The sequence below is a fragment of the Nannospalax galili genome, unplaced genomic scaffold (genome assembly GCF_000622305.1).
Source record: "Nannospalax galili isolate Female #2095 unplaced genomic scaffold, S.galili_v1.0 scaffold1028, whole genome shotgun sequence".
In the NCBI taxonomy this organism is placed as follows: domain Eukaryota; kingdom Metazoa; phylum Chordata; class Mammalia; order Rodentia; family Spalacidae; genus Nannospalax; species Nannospalax galili.
In genome coordinates this window covers 854,539-878,793 of record NW_008357999.1, presented here as the reverse complement: position 1 = coordinate 878,793, position 24,255 = coordinate 854,539, and the positions used below count along the sequence as shown (strand labels likewise).

General features: G+C 47.1%; 1 protein-coding gene across 3 annotated transcripts in view; it reads left to right on the top strand.

Annotated features, from left to right (window-relative positions):
* Window positions 1–3,287: 3,287 nt before the first annotated feature.
* Pdpn (podoplanin) overlaps window positions 3,288–24,255 on the top strand; it is a 40,602-nt gene continuing 19,634 nt past the window's right edge. The window contains exon 1 of one of the 3 annotated variants that reach the window (XM_008856055.2): window positions 3,288–3,638. In XM_008856055.2, the coding sequence (XP_008854277.1) occupies window positions 3,572–3,638 (67 nt within the window). In that variant the 5' untranslated portion in view covers window positions 3,288–3,571. The remainder of the gene's footprint in view (window positions 3,639–24,255) is intronic. The other 2 variants (XM_008856054.3, XM_008856056.3) reach the window with 2 other exon arrangements.

Below are 24,255 nucleotides of genomic sequence, written 5' to 3'. Positions count from 1 at the left end.
ACTCCGGATGTGTCTTCTGGTGTGTTCTAAACAACAGGTTCTCGGTGTAGGGTCCTGAACCACCATCAGCAACTTCATCCGGGAACTTGTTAGAAATGTAGATTCTCAGCTCCCTTCCCCGCTAATGAATAAGAACTTTGGAAGTGGGCCCCAGTGACTTGTGTCTTAGTCAGCCCTCTAGGTGAGCCCTGCAGGTGAATCAGCACTAAGTCATTTTCCTTGAGAATCATGATCCTAGACCAAAGGTCCTTGGGGGATCAAATGAGATTGCAAGGTAAGATCAGTAAACAGCAGGGCTGTGACTGTTATCTCTGAGTACCATCATCATTGTTGGCTCAAGATGACATGTCATTCCATCTCCCACAGCCTCCCCAGGAGGAGTCTCACAAGTGGGGAGGGCCCCTCTGCACATTCCTTCCACATTCCTTTCTTAGATTTCCCCCCTGCAGGAAAGGGGGAATGCTGTCACTGTTGAGGCCTGAGCCTGGCCCTGACTCACTCCTAGGTATCTCTCTGACCAAAGCCAGAACTTCCACCCTCAACTTACCATTTGCATTTGTTGAATGTCACAGTCCTCCTGCGGATCCTTCAGTGACCGACCCCCCTCCTTGGCCACTTACTTGGTTATTCAGACAGACAACAAGCAGAGCCAGGTTCCTCCAGCCCCTGGCCCCTCTCCCCATCCATCTCCTTATCTCCAGGCCACCCGCTCCCTCTTATGTCCCCCTCCACCGTCCTCTACAAGAAGGTAGGAACCAACCTTCTAGAACCTAGACTCATCCCTGAGAGGTAGGGAGAGGGGTAGACGGCCTGTTTCCTGGGAAATGGAATCTATCCTAAACACTGGTCTGTGGCAGATGTATGTTAAAGTTTCAGTTGCCACGTTGGAACCCATTTTCATCCATTCTGCATCAGAGGCTACACAGACAATTCATGTGTCACGAGGTCTATCAGTCAATATTACTTCCACTGAAGAAATGATCAGGCAAAATCAACTCAGCAGTCGTCTTACTTCCTCAACTCCACTCCATTCCTGTCTTGTAGCCCCAGGACAAGCCACCTTCTCTTGAGCAATCCCTATTTATGTAAAACACTCACCTGCCACCACCAACTTTTTTGGAAACAGAGCCTGGGGGCTGATCTTGGGAGCCAAAGCGGACGGTACACCTCAGGTAGATGACTTTTGATCTCGTCGGGTGGCATGATGGAGGTGGCTGGTGCCAGATAAATCTAGATTCAGAACAACTGAAGAAAGATGCATCTTAGCCTCAACCTGCAATTGGAAGATTCTGAAGATTAAATGAAACTGACTGTTCAGAACAGACAGGCCCTGATTGAGGTGGTAACTTCTGCCTGTGCCCTGGTCATCAAAGCCTCAAGTAGCCACCAAGAGACAGGAAAACATTAAGCACAGTGGAAATATACTTTTCATGAGATTTGTCAACACAGACTGACAGATGCGGCACCAATCTCTAGCCAGAGAAATTTCTGGAACTATTAAAGAGATCCTGGGCACTGCACAGTCTGTGGGCTGCAATGTGGATGACTGTCACCCTCATGACATCATAGATGACATCATAGATGACATCGGCAATGGTTCAGTGAAACGCCTAGCTACTTAAGCAAGAGAAATAATTTCAATAAGATGATCTGACAACCAAACAAAACCAAACAAAACAAACCTCCCACCTGCTTGGACTCCCAGCCCCGGGTGATCAGCAAGCTCTCATGGACAGACACTAGACTAGAAATTCCCTAAAAGGTCTTATTAATGAGTTTGGGGTAGAAGCTGGGAATCTGTGCTTGCAAAACAATCTCTGCTGGTGAGATTTCCCAGGAGGTAAAAGCATTTTCTTCCCAAGCCTGGCGATGTTAGTTTGATCCCTGGAACCCATGTAAAAGTGGACAGAAAGAACTAACTCCACAAAGCTGCCTCTGACCTCTACAAATGGGCTGTAGCTGGTGTGTACACACAATAATAATAAATGAATAAAACTTTTAAAAAACATAATCTCCTCCTGTGATCCTTACTATAAAGTCAGTTTGGAACCAAAGTCAAAAATAAAGGACTGAAGACAGGACATTTTCACCCTAGTGGGGTGCTTTGGGGACCTTCAGGTTCTTTATTACTATTATTATTATTATTATTACTTGTTTTTTGAGACAGAGTCTTTCTGTAGCCCAGCTGGCCTTGAACTCACAGAGATCCGCCTGCTTCTGCTTCACAAGCATGGAGATTGAAGGTATGCCCCACCCCATTTCATCTGGCACTTTATTTATTTATTTTTTTTTCATTTTGTTTTATTTGTGTATGGTGTGTGTGCTTATGTGTGTGGAGGGGAAAGGACAACTGGTGAGTGTCAGTTCTCTCCTTCCACCATGAGGGTTCTGGGGCTAGAACTCATGTCTAGCCTGGGTGGCAGAGCCATCTCTAGGTTCTTTGTTGAATGGAATTCATGGCATCTGGGAGTGGAGCTCAGACCACCTCCTCAAACCCTGCTCTTAACATTCCAACAGGTCAGAAGGAAATAAGCTAGGAAAGAAATAGAAAAATTATCTTGCAGATAGCCACTCTCTAAGACCAGGGAAATCAGTGAAATGGGGATTACCAGCCAAACCCTGGATAAACTGGAACTGTTCCAGGGGCATGACCACTGGTCAGATGACCAGCTGCCCTGCCTCCAGGTGGAGCCACAATGTCCCAGGAAATTGATGCTCAGCCTGTCAAACTGCTTAAGTTCTCTCCAGGCCAAGCACCCCTCCAGGCCAAGTACCCCTCCAGGCCAAGTACCAGGACCACCGGTACTCCACCACTGGCCAGTTCCAGAAGCATCCCCCCAGTCCCCATCACCAGCCGTCCACCCTGGACCCCTAAACAAGGGCTCAATTGATTAGCCTGAACCACCTATGGCTCACCCACATGATGGCCTAATTTTTAAGCCATCGAATTCAGTATTTACAAAGAAACAATCTGATGCTTGGTTCTAAAACCAAACCACAAAACCCACCATGTAATTCTCACTTCGGCCCTGTGGCAAGAGAAACGTGGGTTTGTGCTTTCCTCTTCAAAACAGAATAATGCATATAGTAGAAAAAAAATATTTACAAGGCAGAATTGTTTATTGCATGCGGCCCCTCTTCCCCCTGTGTTTGGACAGAACCAAAAGCTTTTTCTTTTTTTTTGTTTTGGCTTGAGCTGAGCCCCCGCAGCTGCAGCCCTGTAACTTTAAACCTGGCCTGAGGTCATCTCGCAGCTCTGGCCAAACACAGCCCGGAGGCGGTGCTAGATCTCAGGGGCAGGGACCACCTGACGCCCACCCGCTCCCCGCCCGGGTCTGGAGACATAAATGCTGACCGTGCCGCGAAGTTGCCAGCCGCCAAGTTTGCCCTGCCAGCACCGCGGGCCAGGGAAGCCGGGCTCTGGCTGTTGGGAGGACTTTTGCGCGCCGCATTCCATCCTCGTCCCGTGCTCTTCCAGGCTGGGCCTGTGACTACCGAACTTTTTTTCATCTCCCAACCCACAAAAACCACCAGCTTCTGAGGCCCTAAAGAGAACCAGCCGACTGGAAAGATGTGGACCGCGCCGGTGCTGCTCTGGATTTTGGGAAGCGTGTGGCTCTGGGGCTCGGTACAGGGAGGTAAGCGCCCCGCCGGGTGACTGTCTGCACTTGGCCGGTGGGCATGTGTGGGGAGGGGTGGGATGCCTGGGCTTGGGATCTGAGGGTGTTGGGGAGAAAGCCGGGGGAGCTGCAGGGGTGTGTGTGCACTCAGCACCCGGCAGAAGGGCCCGTGATTGGAACAGTAGCGGTTTAGCTGGCCCCTGAGTCCCCCTAGAAACAGCCTAGTGGGTGTGGTGCGCTGAGCCCGGGACCCACAGGCGGCAAAGTGCTGACCCAGGGGGTCTCTCTCTGGGTCTGCTCCGTAGAAATGGGGTTAGAGGAGGATGCAAAGGGGCGACTGGACTGGCCCACGGGGCAGCGTGTCAGAGGAATGGGCAGTGTTAAGAAGCCACTGGCCTGAGGGCTGGGGTGGGAGAGGGTTCCCCAGTTGCCCAGGCCCTTGGTCTCCCCAAGTGCTGACCCAGGGGGTCTCTCTCTGGGTCTGCTCCGTAGAAATGGGGTTGGAGGAGGATGAAAGAGGCGACTGGACTGGCCCACGGGGCAGTCAGAGGAATGGGTAGTGTTAAGAAGCCACTGGCCTGAGGGCTGGGGTGGGAGAGGGTTCCCAAGTTGCCCAGGCCCTTGGTCTTCCTTGTTGTGCCAGCTTGGAGCTCAGGATGGGGACAGCCTGGAGCTCGGGAAGGTGATGTGTGAGTGGATTGACCTGGAATAGGATGAGCGTGCCAATAGAAGGTGGTGGCTTTCTATCCTCTCTCTCCCCCTTTTTTCTTTATCCAGCACTAGGGATGAAACCCAGGGACCTCAGCCACTGAGCTGCACCCTCAGCTTGGAGGGTTGCGGGCAATAAACTGAAGTTTAAGTGGGTTTGAGGCCATGTGTTTAACTTAATCAAGGACTCAAAGGTTTAGTTATGTCATTAAAAGATTAATGGGGCCTGAGAATGGAGTTCATTCAGGACAGTGCTTGTCTTGTGTTCATGAAGCTCTGGGTTCCACCCCCAGCACAGTTTAAAACTGGGCATGGTTGCACACCTGTAATCCCTGGAAGTGGAGGTGGGGAGGATAAAGCTGGAGAGAGGGCTCAACAGTTAGGAGAAGTTACTGCTCTTCTAGAGGACCTGAGCTTGATTCCTAGCACCCATGGGTGGGTGCCTCACAACTGCCAGCTCCAGGGGATCCATCCTCTCTAATCTCTGAGGGCACCTGCACTCACATGTGCACACACACACCCCCATATACATATATACATAATTGTTGTTGTTGTTGTTGTTTTGAGACAGGGTCTCCCTGTAGCCCCAACTGGTCTAGAACTTCCTAGTAGCACATCCCAGGCTGACGTCCATCTCACAAAGATCTGCCTGCCTCGGCATCCCTTGTGCTGGGAATAAAGGTGTGTGCCACCACACTCAGCATAATTTTAAAAATTAAAAGGAAGGAAAGAAGGGAGGGAGGGAGGGAGGGAGGAAGGAAGGAAGGAAGGAAGGAAGGGAGAGATTCAAGGTCATCCTGGGCTATAATTACCCACTTCAAAGCCAGCCTGGGCTTCATGAGACCTTGTAGCAAAATCAAAAAAAGGACTGATGGGACCTTCATCCTCATCTTCCCTGGTCTCATCGTCTGCCCAGTGTACCCTGTGGATGGCCTCTGTGAGCATTCGCCATGATTTTATTGTAATTCTTTCTTTTTTGCCTAGATCCTCAGGGCCACGACATCATCTGGCAGTACTCACTGCTCACTAAATGTCAGTTGAAGGGACCGTAAGCAAGCTGGGGGATCCTCAGAGACGGAGATCTCACATTTCCTTACTTGATTCTGATGGAGCTAGGCCCTGGGCATCCTTCCTGGAAAGGAAGAGGTCTGAGTGAAATGGATGGACCTAGCCTAGATTTCTGTAATCCTCTACTGACAACACCTAGCCTTAGGGAAATTACATAGTGTGCACGGGCAGGACTGTCTGTTTCAAAGAGACAGACCTGTTCTTCTTGAGGCCTGGATTATTTGTGGCAGTCCTATCTTTGGAACTTCTCTTTCCACTGGAATGTATATAGTTCTGTATTTCAGTTCCATTTCCGTTTTGATGAGACAACGCACATATGACATGATTTTGCGCTCCTCCGGGCAAGGTGAGCCAACCTGAGCCACATCTTAGGAAAGTCAGCTGCTGGGTAGCCTCCTTTGCTCCCTCCCAGAAAAAGGGTGGGCTGCAGCTAACTCCAGAAATGTAGCTGATTTTCAGTCTTGTCTAGAAAACCAGCCAGTGCTCTGTTCAAACTGGAACTGCTTAAAGAAAGATGCCCCAAAGAAAAGGTGGCTGTGTGGCCCTTCATGTGCAGGTCTGCCCTGCTGTAGAAGACAGGCCCTAGGGGGTTTGTCTCAGAATAATGAATATGATTGAGTAACTCCATTGAGCTGAACTGTTGCTGGGGAGCCAGGCTGGGGGCGATTGTGGTGATCTGCAAATTCTTCTTTTAGGGAACCCTATTGGGTTCCCTTCATCTGATGCCATGGGGTTCAGTTTTATAACTCAATCCCCAGTGTCATCTCTTTGGATGTTAGTGGATTCTAAAGAGGGCTGTTGTTCACACATCTGGCATCTTCTTCCATCGTCAGACCCCACCCTCATTCCGGACTTTCCTCCAAAGCATGTACCCTGGGGGCCTGTCCATTATGGTTGATTTTGTGAGATTCTGCAAGCTGGTGCTTGCTGCGAACTGTATGTGTGCTTCCGGGACCAGTCCACCCAGGATTAATCATGCTGCAAAGAAATCGCCCTGTGATTTCCCTGAAGCTCCTGCCAGTTTCAGAGGCTGTAGAATCCTCATGAGTTGATGAAAGTTTCTGTTGCACAGAAGGCCTTGAATAAAGCTGGGTCTGTTAGAGCTCTCTCCCTGAGGAAAGCTTAGGCTTACCATCCCAAACTGAGTTCAGAATAGAAAAACAAGTTTGAAGAAAAGCGTCAGTCAGGCAGAAGGCTGAGTGTAGCCATGGCTAACAGGACTCAGAATCCCCCCTTGTTTTCTGAAATGAGCAGTCCACCAGTGACTGTATGCTGGGAATTGTAAAGACCCCCAAATCTTGGCATGACAGAGGATGGCCGCCCTGCCCAGTGGGCCTGACACCACCTCCCTGCATCCCCATCCCCCACCACATGCTAGGAGTGCCACTAGCCTACCTCATTTAATCTTCACAAAACCTGTAAATTATACACTATTTTCTCACAATATACCAGAACTGGGATCCAAAAACAAAGTTTAGTTGCAAACTTCAAGCTCTTTTTATTATACTACTGAGCCTTTAAAAAAAAAAAGAGGGTTGAACTTGAAACTAAATGTTAGCTTCACTTTCAGCCCCTTCAATATGAATACAACATGTATCTAAAGACATAAAATCTTTTACATTAAACACTCCCCACACTGGAATGAATTTGTCTTGGTCCATTGGGACAGCATTCACCTGGCACACAGGTGCTAAACATCTCCCAAGGGTATTGGAGGTTTCTGGGTGCAGGATTTGAACCACATGCATTTTGGAAAGAGACACACCTTGGAGAAAATGTGCTCTGCCACCCTTACCAACAAAGAACCAACCTATGCCCCACTTTCCTTTGGCTTATCTGAATACTTGTCATAATTCTGGCTTCTGAGAGGAGGCATTCCAGGTTACAATTTGTGGAAGTATTTCGGGGGAGGGCTAAGGGGAGAAAACTCAAATACCAGTACCACCCTGCTTCCAGAACTCACATGGTAAGCCTGTAGTGGATCCCCATCTTACAAGGATCTCCCAAGGAAGCCCTGCTATCAGAAGAGAATCCAGTGATTGCCGGGAAGCTGAGACTCTCTGTAAGCCAATGAGATTTCTCAGAATTCTCAGGGGATACACGAGAGATAAAGGCTCCCTTGAGTGCAATTTTTAATCCTTTCTCTACTGCTTTCTTAAGTGTGTGTGTGTGTATGTGTAGGCTAGAGATATGAAAACAGATGCACACCACCATGGCCGGCTTTTTATGTGGGTCTGGAAATCCAAACTCAGGTCCTCATGTTTGTAGGGAAAGCATTTTACTGAAAACCATCTCCGCCGCCCCTCTTGAAACTTTCTGGAAAAGGAAAGTAATTAAGCATTTTATACAGGATCATACTACAGCATAAAGCCAGGTTAGGGAACAACTGAATTTCTGCCAAGTTCATCCAGGGCAGGAAATGGAGGTCTCTGTTTCCTCCCATGTATCTAACCCCAACACCTCACTGCCCATCACCCCAGCCCATTCACAGCCAGCCAGGTGGTAGGAAACTCTCTGAGCACCAAAAGAAAGAGATAAACTGTGACTGGAGAGATGGCTCCAGTCAGTAAAATACTTGCTGTGCAAACATGAGGACCTGATTGACTCCCAGAACCTGTGTAAAAAAAAAAAAGCAAGGCATGGTGGCATGCATTTGTGGGAAAACAGAGGCATATTCCTGGGGCTCGCTAGGCAGCTGGCCTAGCCTAATGGGCAAGCTCCAGGCATTGAGAGACACTGGCTCAAATAATAAGGTGCCTAGCCGGACGTGGTGGCGCATACCTTTGATCCCAGCACTAGGAGGCAGAGGCAGGCGGATCTCTGTGAGTTCAAAGCCAGGCTGGTCTACGTAGTGAGTTCCAGGCCAGCTGGGGCTACAGGGAGACCCTGTCTCAGAAAGACTTAAGAACAACAACAAAAATAAGGTGCCTGAGGAATAACACCCTAGTTTGTTGTCTGTACTCTACACACACACACACACACACACACACACACACACATACACACGTAGATGGGGCTTGCCCTCCTTTGTGTCTGATCCAGTGTCTTTGCCTTGAGAGAAGAGTTTTCCCCTGGAGGTGAGTCAGGCTAAGTCCAGGGGTAGGGGAGGGGGCTTGAAACCTTGGTGCCCTGATCACCTAAGTTTTTTTTTTTTAAATACTTTATTTATTATTTTATTTTTATATGTATGAGTGTATTGCCTGCATGTATACAAGTACACCAGTGTCGTGCAATGCTGCGGAGGTCAGAAGAGGGCTTCGGATTCCCCTGGAACTGAAGTTAAGGACGGTTCGTAGCTGCCATGTGGGTGCTGGGAATCCAACCCAGGTCCTCTGCAAGAGCAGATAGTGCTTTTAACCGCTGAGCCATCTCTCCAGCCCTTGATCACTTAGTTTTTAGAGAAGCAGAAAACCAACATTGCTCGGGCAAGACAAAAAGGAATGCAGTTTTTAAAAACAAAACCACCTATGAAAAGCACAGTTGCCTTTCCAGAGGAAGATGAGCTTGCAACCTCTGTCCAGTAGGGCAGAACTGCAGAGAAGCCTTGGGTAGTAGAGGAGACCTACCCTGCGCCACACCAGGGTCTTGACAACCCCTTTTCATGTCGGTGGCATGCAGGGGAATGCTGATGGCATGGAGTGTGAACGGGGCCAGGGAAGGGGGGGCTAGATCTGTAAACAGTACTGATGAGAGCAGGGTATTTCCCACAGTTCATCAGTGTGTCTCCACCAGAGAGAATAAAACATGAAACACAAGAAAAGCTGTGAGACCGTGGAGAGTGCCCCACCCAAAAGAGAAGGGAGTTTATTTGCCTGGAATCCCTAGAAAGGGAGGAAAAAGGCGGCATTTGTTGACTCAGAAGCTGCCTGCTCAAGGAATTCACTTATTTGACAAATACTTATCGAGTAGTTGCTGTGTGTGGTCAGGCATTAGAGCAAGGAGGTATTCTGCTTTGGGGTCCCACTGAGATGTCCTGTCTGGCAGCCTCTGACCTCCATCAGGGTGGATCCCTGAGAATCAGGAATCTTTATTCCACTGGTGTGGAAACACATTCCATCCTTTGCCTTGTTGTACGAAAGGCCAAACCGTATCTCTGGAATTTTTTTTGCACCTTAGAATGGCATGCTGCAGATAGCAATTAAGTAAATGAAATGCTGGAAAACTGTGTCCCATTCCTCTGCGTGTGTGTGTGTGTGTATGTGTGTGTGTGTGTGTGTGTTTGTATGTACATCTGTGTGTGCATAGGTCTGTGTGCATGTGGAGGCCAGAGGACAGACTTAGCTGTCATTTCTCAGGTGCTGCCTACCTTATTTTTTGGAGACAGGGTCTTTCACTGGCCTGAACCTCACCGAATGTCGCAGACTGGCTGGTCAACAAGCTCCAGGGATCCACCCGTCTCTGGCTCCCTAGCACTAGGATTACAAACATACACTACCAATCCAGCTTTTTTACAAGGTTCTGGGGCTCACACTCAGGTCCTCCTGCTTGCAAGGCAAGCACTTTACTACTGACTGAGCCATCTCCCCAGACCCCATGTCTCGTTCTTAATAACATACTTGGGTCCCTGGCAGCTTGTGAGATCAGCTAAAGTGAATCAGCTTCATCCGAACCACCCCATAATATTACATGTGAATGTGTAACGTCATGGGGACTAGATTCCTAATGGGAGGTGACAATAGCAATGACTGCATTACAACATTTACTATCTGCTGAGTGCTTAGAGCTAGAGCGGGCCAACCACTCAGACAAGCAGCGTTTCATTCAGTCCTCACAGCACACCCACGAGGTAGGAGCTATTTATACCTTATGGATGGAGTTAAAGAGGCTCAGCAAGGCCCAGTGATTGACATACAGGCACAGAACCAGAAAATGGCAACAATGATCTTGAACTCAAATACCTGAAACCAAGAATATGCATCCCTAGTCACGTAGCTAAACATCTACCAGTGCTTGAAGTTGGTGTCACTGAAGACCCCCAGGAAAGTCAGCCGGGTGATTCCTTTAAGGAACTTACATAGCAGCAACACCACTTGTTATCGTTACACTCAAACTTGTATTCATTTTGTAACACATGTGATTCTGATGCCGCCTAGGCTCTGTTCTTTTCTTCGCCGGGTACAGAATTACAAGATGAGAAGTTTGCAGTCACAGCACACAGCCAAGGTTTGTTGAAAGCATAAGCAACACTCCACACAGCAAAGAGACATTCTTCACCAGGTTGGTGGTGGGCAGCAGAGCTGAAGCGCCATCTACCCTCCTGGAGAGTTTGGGCTTTTAAATTCTATAGGGTAGGAGGTAGATCAGGACTGGGCTCCCCTTTCCGCCTTCGGATTGGACAGGGAAGGGTGCATGTTGTTGGCTGGTTCACTCATAGGAAAGCAGGAACCTGATTCTGTAGATGAAGGGCAGGAAATTTGCATTCCCTCCAGTGGGAGCCTGCCATAGGGGTCAGCTTTGACCAAGAACCCAGAAGCAGGCCATCTTGGATACAAGTGAAAGCGACTGGACCAGAGCTAAAGCTAGTTTGAGGCCTCCCGCCCTGACTGGCACCTCCTCCCCTGACTAGCCACCTAATTCAGAAACTATGTCCTATTCTCCTTCGATTCTAATTATGGATCTGCTGCCAAGAGCACCGAACAAGGATGCTGTCCCTGTCTATGTTTCCAGGGCACATGTCATTAGGAATTTTAGAATCAGAGGGAAGGGGGTGGAGAAAGGATTGTTAGTGGGCACAGACAGGGATGTAGGTCATTGGATATCTTCTAGTATCCCACAGCTCAGTGGGGATTATCTCACTTGGTGGAGTGCTTGTCTAGCATGCACAAAACCCTGATTTTGATCTCAAGTATTTCATAAACTCAAAGTGGCATACACCCGCAATTCTAGCACTCAGGAGGTAAAGGCAGGAGGATCAGAAGTCCAAGGTCATTGTTGGCTACATAGTAAGTCTGAGGTCTGCCTGGTCTTCATGAGACTCTGTCTCAGAATAAATAAAAGATTGAGAACTAAAAACCTTAATTGATTCGCAATTATACACATACATAGTTATACACACTTATGGGCTACAGTATGATATTTCAATACTTTTCTCAAGGTTTTTTAATGATCACAGCAGGATCACTGGCCTGACCATCACCTGAAACAGATATCATTTGAGTTGGGGACCCTTAACATCCTCTCTGCCAATACAGAGTGTGCTGTTGTCAATCACAGTTATTCCACTGAGATACGGGATACTAGAAGACATCCAATGAACTATACCCCTGTACCCACTAACCATCCTGTCTCTGCCTGCTTCCCTCTAATTCTAAAATTCCTAATAGCATGTGCCCTGGAAACATAAGGAGACAGAGACAGCAACCTTGTTTGGTACTCTTGGCAGCTGGAATCATATTAGTAAAATAATTATGTCGAGTGATTATAAAATAGACAATTTTGGCTGCACATGCCCAGTGAGCTGCATCCTCTGACCAAAAGAAAACTGAAAATAAAAATGGTGCATTTTTTTAAGACTCAAAAATTTTTTTTCATATTTTATTTGTTATTTTTTATTTTATGTGTATGCATGTATTACCTGCATGTAGGTAAGTGCACCCATGTCATGCAATGCCCGCGGAGGACAGAAGAGGCTGTCAGATCTCCTGGGACTGGCGTTACAGATAGTTGTTAGCTGCCATGTGGGTGCTGGGATTCGAACCCGAGTCTTCTGCAAGAGCGACCAGTGTTCTTAACTGCTGAGCCAACTCTCCAGCCCCAAAAATACTGAATATTTTTAAAAAGTGAAGAAAGCAAGAATTTTTTTTTTTTTTTGGAAGATCCATTAAACTCTGTACTTTCGCCCCTGAGGATTAACTGCTTACTCTACATTTTGACCTATAATACTTTTATTATTACTAAGTACCAAATTTTATACAACACATCCTATGATTTGTCTTGAAACTAAGGGTTGTATGGATTTCTTTAGTTGTGAGGCATGAAAACTTCAAGGCACAAAAATTTAATTAAAAATATACATTTTGAAAAGGGGAAAAAATTTTAAGTGCTTTTGGAAGTTGGTTGGTTTGTTTTTGCTACTGACTTCTAAACTGATTGCACTGAAACCAGAAAACAGATTCCCTGATGTTATTTCAAATTTATTGAGGCCTCATTTGTACTGCTAAAATGTTACATTTTGGGCTGGGGAAATGACTTGATGGGGAAGAACACTTGCTGTGAATTCATAAGAGCCTGAGTTCAAATCCCCAGAACCCACATAAAAAGCTGAGTGTGGTTGCATGTGTACAGCTGTAACCCAGTGCTGTGTGTGGTGGGGATGGAGGACCTCTGGCTGCCAGCCTAGCTCAAGAGAATAAGGTGACGGGTGGTGGAACAGGACATTTATGTCCTCCTCTGGCCTTTGCACATGTGCACATGGGCACATATACATCATACATGTGTACCATAGACATATGTTAAATATTGTGAACACTAAGAAAAAAGAAAAACTCTCAGTGTTCCTGTAAATTTTACCCCAAGGAAAGAAGTGTGTGCATCCATTAAAAAAATTGGGAGGTCTTTACTGATCAAATTTATTAGTGATCAAAAGCATGCTTTAACATTTTAGACACCAGACTGTTAACTGGTAGCTGAAGATATTTCTCCCATTGTATGGATTGGGTTATCTTATTAATTGTTTGATAGGGTCCATTAAGACACAACTCTTTAAACATTTGAAGTTCAACTTCCTATCTTCTTTTTCTGCTTGTACTGTTGGTCCCAGAGTTGGAAGTCACCACCTAACCAAAGGTTGCAAAAGTTTACTCTTAACCAGTATGGTTTAATTCTGTCAGGTTTTGGTGCCTTTGGAATTAACTTTAATATGAACTATGATATAAGACCCAGCTGCATTCCTTACCAAGTGGCTCTCCAATCATCCCAGCACTTTCTGGGATGAAAAGATAACTCCTCCTCACTCAACTATCCTGGTAGTTTGCCAGAACTTGGTTGCCCATGAATGTAAAGGTTTATTTCTGGGTGCCCCATTGTGTTCCACTGATCTATATGTCTATCCTTATGCAAAATCTACATACTCATTTTAAGACATTTTTCTAATGACTGGACATCAGACACAGGGCCTCTGCTAGGCAATTTCTGCAACTGAACTATACTCCCAGCCTATTTCTATTATTATTTTATTTTTCATGAGTACTTTCCATGCTACATAGGCTGCCTTGAATTCCTGGTCTCATGTGATGCTCCTGCCTCAGCCTCCTGAGTAGCTAGATCTACAGGGGCCTATCACTATGTCAAGATACACACAGCCTTGGTTACTGTAGCTTTGTAGCAAGTTTGGAAGTCAGAAAGCATGAGACTTTACACGGTTCTTCATCACCACCATATTTTAATTACTATTTGTGTACATCTCTTGCCTCCTAGAGAAGAGGGTCTTTACAAAAACACTGGGGCTGGGGTATATGGCTCAGTGGTAGACCACCTGCTTGGCATGGAAGGCCCTGGGTAAAAGCATCTGGCTGACCATGGTCACCATCTGGCAGGTTGAAGATCAAGAAAGTGGTGTTACCCAGGTCTTTAGGAAGGAAAGTGAGATGGCAGGTGTGTTACTTTCATCATCACTATGCCCAGATACCTGATAAAAAGCTACTTAAAGGAGAAAAGGTTGGTTTTGGCTACGGTTTGAGGAGATACAGTCCAACACAAGCAGGACAGTGTGAGGCAGCTAGCCACACTGGCAGTCAGGAAGCGGGGAGACACGAACTTTCTCCCTTCTTCCTTTCCATTCAGTCCAGACCCCAGCCCATGGGATGGTGCCACCCATAGGGAGAATGGCTCTTCCTTCCTCAGTTTTGCCTCTCTCTCAATGTCCTCACAGACACGCCCAGAGGTGTGTCTCCTAGGTGATTCCAAATCCAGTCAAGTTGACAGTGAAGATGGACCATCACAATGGGTGATTAAAAATACTGATGAAAATCAGGTGAACTGGAGGAAAGGACTTGATGGGCAGGAGCTGGTGCCTCTGCATCAGATGTGGTATGAGTGTGAGGTGACAGAAGACGTCCATCATGACACACTTCATGAGCGTGTGGGGGCCAGTGTGCTGAGGGTGCTGGAAAGTGAACCTGGAGATGAGGGCTGGATGTCTGCATTTCCTATGTGTCAGGACAGAGCGGAAAAAGATGAGATCTTACTAACTAGTAGCAGCTTTTGAAATTCTCAGTTTTAGTCTACCAAAGGCTAGGATGAGGGACTGGAGAGTTGGCTTAGCAGTTAAGAGCACTGGCTGTTCTTGCGGAGGACTCGGGTTCTATTTCCAACACCCACGTGGCAGCTAACAAGCATCTATAACTTCAGCTCAGAGGGAATCTGACACCTTTTTTTGACCTCTGTGGGTATTGCACGACATGGGTGCCCTGGCATACATGCAGGCAATACACTCATACACATAGAATAATAATAATAAAAAAGACTGAATGAAGCTCAGTGGTGGATTATTTGCCTAGCACACATACGGCCCTGGGTTTGATACCCCAGCTCTGTGAAAACAAAAACAAGATAACCCCAAAGAAAATAAAAATCCACCAAGGCACACAGTTCTGAAACCAGGCTTAGGATCAAGGCCACAGCTACATGCTACGTATTCCCGAAGGCCTCCTGCGCTCACAGCTGGGCGGTTTGTGCTGCAGGTTGGGTCTGAAGGGGCGCCACTTCCACTCTTGCGAAATCCCTTCCACTCAGCTGACATCCCAGCTATGCAGCAGATGGCCCTGCATGAATCAGAGCTCAGACTCATGCTGTTTCTGATCAGACAGTGATTCCCCGCTGCCCCGCCACTCCACCATGACGCTCAACTCTGTGCAGCACCCCTAAAATATCTGATGATGTTGCTAAGCACCCTGCTCTGGACGGTGGCCTTTCATGTGTGTCTCCAGCTCCTGCTGCCTTCCAAAAGTATTACTAAGAGGTGTGATTTGATTCCTGCCCACAAAACTGAGAACTCATTTCCTCTTTTACCGGAAAACAGTCTGCTCTTGGTCAAGAACAGAAACGGTCTCCCCAAATTGAGTAATCTTGGTGGAGGCTGGACTCAGCAGCCTTGTCTCAGTCCTGAAGGGTTTGGGGGGTGAGCAAATACATTGGTTCACTTTCTGGAGCCCCCAAAAATGTAACAGTCACTCGCTCGGTTGTTCTGTGCCTTCTGGTTGTAGAAGTGACTGGGTAGCAAACTCAGCAGACTGGCAGGTCCCCCTAAGGTTCTAGAACCTGGTAGGGAAAAAGTAGTGAGTGACTCAGCATGGCCAAGTCCTAGCCTAGTTCAGGGAGATGCTTCCTTCTGGCTCTGAGAGAGCCAGTGGGGGTAGGGAGGGGTTACATGGGTATCCATGGTGTTGGAAGATGGGCCTCAGCAACCCAGCCTTGAGCTCCTGCCAAAGCCAAAGCCACCTGGATGCCTCAACCCTTTCCTTGAAGAGTAGAGACTCAGGGCTGGGGCGATGGCTCCGTTAGTAAAGCACTTGCCTTACAAGCTTCAAGACTGGAGTTCAGTCCCCACAACGCATGTGAAAAGCCAGGCATAATGGCTGACCTCACACTCATGACCTTCCTGCCTCAGCCTCCCAAGTGCTGGGGATCATAGGGGTGCACCATTACCACACCACCCTCAGCTAGCTCATTTATACGGGTGCTGGGGATGCAAAACCACTCAGGTCCTCATGCTTGCTCAGCACGTTCTTACCCACTGAGCTGTCTTCTCAGCCCTGCAGTCTTGATTTTTACATCCCCAGCTAGCTTCTTTTTTTTTTTTAAAAAAAAAAAAATCCCCCTCTCCCCCACTCCTTTTCTTTCCTTCCTTTGATTCTGGGGGTTAAACCCAGGGCCTCTGCACGCTGAGCATGCACTCTAGTCACAGCCCCATTCTTTCTTTCCTTATTGGCCTTGTTCAGCTGGAGAAACTTTTAATAGCTGCCTCTAACTTTAGGAGACAGCTCACCCAAAGCCCAAAGAATCTTTCAGGCTTGATTCACGCACTCTGGGATCAAGACAACAGGGCTCCTAACATTAAGGTTAAGATTTCTTGAGAGGAGCTAGTGACCCTTTTCCCATTGCCCAGCTCCAACACACATCTTTTAAATATGATGGACTCCTAGATGCCAACAGTGTACGCTCACGTCCCATGTCATCAACTGGGGTTAGTCTGCAGAGCTGATGGGACCTTTCATAATGAGTGATAAGCACGCAATAGAGCTCACCCTCATAGGTCAATTATTCCGTCTTAGCCCCTTCTGTAGGGAAAGGTGTTCATCATCTCTGCAGTGAAGGCCAGTGCACAGTGGTGGGAATAGCACAGTCCAGGAAGGATTTGAAAGAAATTAGCCCTGTGACTATAAATGACCTTACCCATCATCAGTCACCCAGCAAAAACCTGCCAAACGCCTCCCATGGTGCCAGGTGCCATGTGATGCAATGTGAGTTTTAGGTGACACTGTGCACTTCCACAAGAAAATAAGTCTGTTTCTGTGGGTGAGTGAACAGGATGGCAGGACCAAGCCTTCCAGGAATTGTCTAGAGTCATGAAGAATTGTTTAGGGCCAGGTGTGCTGGTACACATGCTGTAATCCCAGCACTCAGAAGGCTGTGGCAGGAGGATCCTGAGTTTAAGGCTGTCCTGCGCTATACAGTGAGACCTTGTCTCAAAAGCACAGAGGACTGGAGAGATAACTGTTGGTAAAGTGCTTGTAGTGCAAGCAGAGGACTGGAGTTGGGGTCCCAGAACCCATGTGGGAAAAAAGCCAGGCATGGTGACACGTGCCACTAATCCCAAAGCTGGAGAAGCCCAGGCAGGCCAGTTCCTAGGGCCCACTGGCCACCAGCCTAACAGAATTGGCGAGGTTCAGTCCAGTCAGAGACCCTGTCTCCAAAACATAAGATACAGGGCACCCTGAAGAATGGCACTGAGGTTGATCTGTGGCCTACAGAGAGAGACAGAGACAGAGAGACAGAGAGACAACATGCACGCATATTCATTTTTATTTGTTTGGGGGGGGGAGTTTTGTGGTTTTTTTTTTTGAGGGTTTTTTGTTTTGTTTTTTGAGACAGGTTTCCCTGTAGCCCCAACTGGCCAGGAACTGTGTGTAGACCATGTTGGCCTCGATCTCACAGAGATCCCCTTGCCTTTGCCTCCCAAGTGGTGAGATCAAAGACTTGTACCACCTGCCCAGCCTCCATGCATATTCCTGCACACACACAAACATGTACACAAGTACACACACACACTCACACTCAAAGCAGGTTGAGGGGCTCACATTTTCCATGACCAAGCTTTTGAGCTTTTGACCCAGTTTACCAGGATGCATGGAAAGCGTAAAAGGAAAAAAAAAACATTGGCCACATCACTGATTCTGGCTACACCCAGTGACTGCCAGGTGGTGAGGGACACAGATCTTGGTTGGGGAATGGCTTCCCTTGTCAAAGGAGCTCTAGGACTTAAAAATCTGCTATTATATCAGTGGTTCAAAGAAAGGTTTTAACCCAAGGCCAGGAGCTGCGCCTGCTCAGGAGGCACCAGGAAGAGCATGTAAGATGTGGTGAACAGAGGAGAGTTAGATCTAAGACCCTCCTGACTGCAAAAACTCACCTCCAGGTAGCTGAGGGAGGAGGCAGGAAGCAGCTAAGCCTGTCTGAAATGAGATGCAGGTGCTCTGGTAGACCAATGTGGGTGGTCAGCACAGGGTTAGGAAATGTTGGTTGGCACTGTCTACAGTGTGAGGTGTATTTTCAGGGTTGTGGGTACAGTTTTGAGGCATGATGGGAAGATAAGACAAAAGCCTGTGTGGAGGTGAAGGAGGAGGAGGGGAGTTTTGGGTTTTGTTTTTGTTTTTCAAAACAAAACTGGATCATTTCTCACCTTTTAAAAATATTGAGAGAGAGAGAGAGAGAGAGAGAGAGAGAGAGAGAGAATGTGCACCTGAATGCAGGTGTCTGTGGATACCGGAGTCAGATCTGCTTGGAGCTGGAGTCATAGGCAGCTCTGAACTGCCCAACATGGGTGCTGGGGACCCAACTATGGTTCTCTGAAAGGTCAATAAGTGCTCTTAACCACTGAGCCAACTCTCCAGCCTTAGTTTTTGAGCTGGGGCCTCTCGTTCAGCCTGGAGCTCACTGATTGACTACACTGGCTAATCTGCAGGCTCTGGAGCACCTCTGCCTCTGTCCTCCCAGTGCTGGGATTAAAGGTATGCAGCCACACTGGCTTTTTACTTGGGTCTTGGGGATCTGAACTCGTGTCTTCACTTTACTGACTGAGCTCTCGCAGCCCTGGACTTTACAATTTTATTTTACATTTATTTAATAATGTGTGTGTATGTGTATATGTATGGATGCCGTGGTGTGCATATGGAGGTCAAGAGGACAACCTGCAGGACTCAGTTCTCTCCTTCCACTGTGTGGGTTCCAGGGGTTAAAGTCAAGTCATCAGGCTTGGCCATAAGCGCCTCTACCCCACTGAGCCATCTCGCTGGCCCAGAAGGCTTCTTTTTTCTTAATTAACTTTTCAGGTTAGCACACAAAGCAATGAACTTCACCGTGACCAATCTTCAAGCATATGTGCCATTATACTTTGTCGTCATCCTTTCCCTCTCCACTGCCCCCCCTTTCTCATCCCCCTCCAGCTGGTTCCCTTTCTTCCCCCAGAGCCCATTTCCTATTGCCTGTATTCTGTTACTGTATCTTCCTTAAGATCTCATCCTCCCTCTTAGGATTCCCATTCTAGTTTTGTGTCCTATACACACACACACACACACACACACACACAGGTTCTACAGGTAAAAGAAATGTTGTGTATTTCTGAGTTAGGCTTATTTCTATTTAACCATTTCTAGTTCAAAATGGACTTTTATTCTTTAGTACAGGTGTGTGTGTGTGTGTGTGTGTGTGTGTGTGTCTATTTTTGGGTTGGTGTGGGTTTTGGGTTTTCATGACAGGGTTTCCCTATAGCCCCAGCTGTCCTGAACTCACTATGTAGACCAGACTGACCTCACTCTCACAGAGGTCCACCTGCCTCCACTTCCTGAGTGCTGAAATTAAAGGTGTGCACCACCACACCTGGCTTGTTTGTTTGAAGACAGTCTTCCAGTGTAGCCCAGGCTAAGCTCAACTTCATGATCTTCCTGTTTCAGCTTCCGGATACAGGGATGGCAGGCACCTGCCCAGCTATAAAAGCCTTTCAAAAGCACTTGTTTGAGACTCAAGTTATTTCTAATGAACAGAATTTTGAGTTGTTTGAATAAGGATTATTTTAATAAGCTTGTTTTTGATAGACTATTATTTTAACTGTTTCTTTTTGAGACAGTGTTTCCTGTGCAGCCCAGGCTGGCCTTGAACTCCTTATCCTCATACCTCAGCTCTGGAATGCTGGGCTTGCAGGTGTGCCCTGAGCCTGGCTCCAAATACACATCCTGTGTCTTTTCAGAGGCCTTCCTCTCTCTTGCAGGGGGTTGAGGGTGCAGTGCTAGAATTGTTTTGTTAGCTGTCCTACAATTTCTCCAAAAGAGCAAAACCAGACTTCCCTAGGATAATTTTTTTCAAGCATTCTGCTCTTCTCAATGACCACAAAAATCATTCCAGAGCCATTTAGTCACCAATCTTCAAAAGCATGTTTGTGCACTGAGATACAGGCACAGCCCAGAATGCCTGAAAATACCAGGCAATGTGAAAGACATCCCAGTTCTGTTGATGAACACCACAGGTTTCCTTTCAAGACCCCAGGAGTGACCTAGCTAGTGACTTCTTTATTTTTTAAAATCAGCTTTACTATTTCAAGATAAAATGCTGTGGAGACCAGCAGTGAGATTCTAAATTTGCAAGCCAGTCAGCAGAAATAGGAGTAGGTGGGTTGGCGAGATGGTCCAGGAAGGGGATTGCCACCAAGCCTGAGGACCTGAGTTCAGTCTCCGAGACCCACATGGAGGAAGGTGAGAACCGACTGCCACAAGTTGCCCTGTAACCTCCACATGCACATGGTCACACATGCTTTCCACCACATACACACAAAGAAATAAAATGTAATAAAAATAGATTTTAAAAAATTGGAGGGCTTTTTTATTTTTATTTTATGAATGTTCTTTTTCTTTTCAGTTTATTTTTATCATATGTGTTTGAGTGTTATGCCTGTATGTATGGAAGTGCATCCATGTCATGCAGTACCCATGGAGGACAGAAGAGGCTGTCAGATCCCCTGCAACTGGAGTTAAAGACAGTTGTTAGCTGCCATGTGGGTGCTGGGATTTGAATCTGGGTCTTCTGCAAGAGCAGCCAGTGCCCTTAGCTGCTGAGCCATTTCTCTATAGGGCTTTCTACAGACTAGAAGAATCTCTCATGAATACCCCAGTCTGCCTTGGCAGCCTGCTTTGTGTGGAAGAGCCATTCCTTTCTGAGCTATTTGTAGTGGAGTTGTAGTGAGTGAATTTTCAGCTCCAGCACCTGGCCAGGGCATTTGTTCCTGGGTGTCAGTGAGCAATGACAACCACAGCTCCTGGCCACTCCTGCCCAGTTTTTTCCTGTTGTACTGCCACTAATCTGTGTAGGCACCACCCACCCCCACCTGGGCAGTGGGAACTGTTTACAGTATTACGGTACACAGTCTCCGTGCTTCACTCTGCTCCTGGTACCTTCCTGGACATACCACTCATGTGACCCCAGAGTGGCCTTACATTCTGGGGCTCCTTTGAGGCCACTCCTCTACCGGAATCTCCTGGTTTTCTTTCTAGTTCAAGTGAAATTGAATCCCCTTCCTTGGACTGGAGAGACAGCTCAGCAATTAAGAGCACTGGCTGCTCTTGCAGAGGAGAGGGGTTTGGTTCCCAGCACCCACATGGTGGCTAACAACCACCCATAACTCCAGTTCCAGGGGATCTGACATCCTTTTCTTACTTCTGTGGGCATTGCATGACACAGGTGGACATACAGATATGCAGGCAATACACTCATACATGTCAAATAAAAATAAATCAAAAAAAGAAAATAAACCCCTTCCTTACACAGTTCTTTTTGGTGGGGGTAGGGGTGGGGTGTGTGTGTGTGTGTGTGTGTGTGTGTGTGTGTGTGCGTGTGCCTGTGTCTGTGTCTGTGTCTGTGTACTGAGACAGAATCTCAAATTGTGGCTCAGGCTGGTCTTGAACTCTCCAGCCTCCTCAGTCTTCAGAGTGCTGTGATTTCAAGCAGCAACCACCAACTACCCCCACCAGCAGCATACCATTCTTTTGTGTGTGTGTGTATGCACGTGTGTGCATGTGTGTGAATGTGTGTTTATTTTGTGTGATACTGGGGAGTGAACCTAGGCACATGCTGGGCAAGTGCAGTATCACTGAGCTATGCCTCTCACCCACGGGCTCCAAGTCTGGACTGTAGCTGCTGGCTTCACTTGTCCAGGCAAGCAAAGGACTGCCCTTCTAAGAAGCACATCACACCCTCCCTCTAATCCAGAACTTCTGAAACTTTAGATTTTTCCTCAAAGGGGACATGCTTGAGGATGTTGAGACTGCGGTCACTTAATCAAAAAGCTGAGGGTCCTAAGAAGATGGCGTTTCACGAGATAGGTGACATGCTGGAGGAACACTTACCTCTGACTAGTAGGAATACAACTTACTGGAGGGCGAGGATGAGGATGGTGGTACTAGAGGAAGGATGTCAGAGCTCTGGGAAGCAATGGTGAGCTTTTTATCCCAAAGCTGCCAAAAGAGTGCATCTCGGAGGTACAGAGCTGCCTCTTGATCCTGAGTTGGTGAGCTCATGATACATAGTACTTGGCTTTGTGTCCATGTACAAACCAGGCAAACTGCACAAGTCACTTAATTTACAACCTTGTTAAAGAAACCATTATTTTAGTTGGACCTGGTGGTGAAAGCCTACTATGCCACCTACCTGGGAGGCTGAAATAGGATGATTGAAAGTTCAAGGCTAGTTTGGGCTACAGAATGAGTTCAAAGCCATCCTGGATGACTTAGTGAGATGCCTCAAAAAAAAAAGAAAAATGAGGGCTGGGTATGTAGCTCAATGGTAGGATGTTGCCTAGCATGTGTAAGATCCTAGGATCCATCCATAGTACTATAGGACGTTGCCTAGCGTGTGTAAGACCCTAGGATCCATCCATAGTACTGCAAGGAGGAGGATGTGGGAGGGGGAGAGAGGAAGGAGGAAAGGAAGATCCTGACACTATTCTGACGCTTGTTATAATACTAAAGGAAACATTACTGGACACTGAGGTGGTAAGGAGCACTGCAGTGGGGGAGAGGTACTGAGTTAACCTCAGAATATGAAGTACATGACACTAATAAAGGAATTTGTGGATGGAAAGTGACTAAATGGAGACCTCGAGAGTGAGGCTTGCTGCTAACGGGCCTGTGGAGCTCTCTCCAAGGCAGGCCAAGGGCTCAGACACCATTGTTTTCCCAGAACCATGGGTGGGGGCTTTCACTAAGATGACTCCTTAGAGATCTGCTTATTTATGTGTGTGGGTGTGTGCCTGAGTGTATGTATGTGCATCTCATGCGTGCAATGCCCACACAGGCCAGAAGAGGGCATTGGATGCCCTGGAACTAGAGTTTACAGATGGTTGTAAACTGCCATGTGAGTCCTAGGAACCAAGCCCAGGTCCAATGCAAGAGCAGCAACTGCTCTTAACTGCTTAGCCACCTCTCTAGCTCTGTTACTTTGGTTTTTTGTTGTTGTTGTTGTTGTTGTTTTTGTTTTTTTTAAGACAGGGTCTCACTAGGTAGTATAGGCTGGCCTCAAACTCACAATCTTCCGGCTCCCATCTGAGGGCTAGGATTACAGACACGTGACACTAGGCTATGTTTGACAGGCTTCTTAATACAATCAAAAGACATGGAAAACACTGATGCATGCAGCTGCTGGTGTAACCTAACAGTACACTTTCACTCAGTAAGATGAAGACACTGAAATAACTATAAAAAGTCTGACTGCATCTCTTAACTCTCACCAGAGAAGTTTCTTTATGTAGCAGATGGTGATTAACACAGGGACCCACAATTAGCCAATGTACAGAGAACAAGAGACCAAAGTGTGCTTGTCATTAAATAGGACAGCTATTTCAAACCTCTGCCTCCAAAGGCTCAGGGATCGTTGCAGTAGAGGAGGCAGATTGTAAGAGCCAGAGGGAGAGGATGATCACAGGGAAACAGAATTTCCTAGACAGCTGATCATTTACTCCTATGAACTCACAGGAATGGTGACAGCATGTACAAGTCCTGTGCAAGCTCAAACCAGATAAAGTCCCATCATAGACATGGGAAAGTGGATAAGAAATCATACCCCAACTTAGGGAACTTTTGGCAATTGATGGCTGCTGAGAGGGTAAAAGACGGTGTCTTGCAGGATTGGGAGTCTTGGTGGGCCCAGTGGATGGATTTACTCTGAAGGACACTGGGGGACACGGATCATACTCAATAGGCCATGTTATATATGTAAGAGAGTTCATTGAATTGGATGGCGGGTAGTGGAGGGAGGTGCAGAGAAGAAAGCAGATATAAATGCCATCAAACTATATTGTATGAAAATTGCAAAAATTCAACAAAAAAAATGCCAAAAAAGTCCAGTGCAATAATCACATAAGCCAGTACCAACAGCATTTATCATGGTCAAGTAATACGGACCTCCTGTCACTGATGTGCCACCCTGTGATGCGGCTGGCTGTAGAGTAAGTGTGTGCACACCAGCCTTACGGTATCATGATTGTTGTGGACCACATTGTCATGTAGGGTGTGACTGTATTTTCCTGTTCTATAGACTTCTGTTGAGCATACAAATGAAGCCATAGGAAAACAGAAGTGGATCTTTTTGTAGCCCGTGG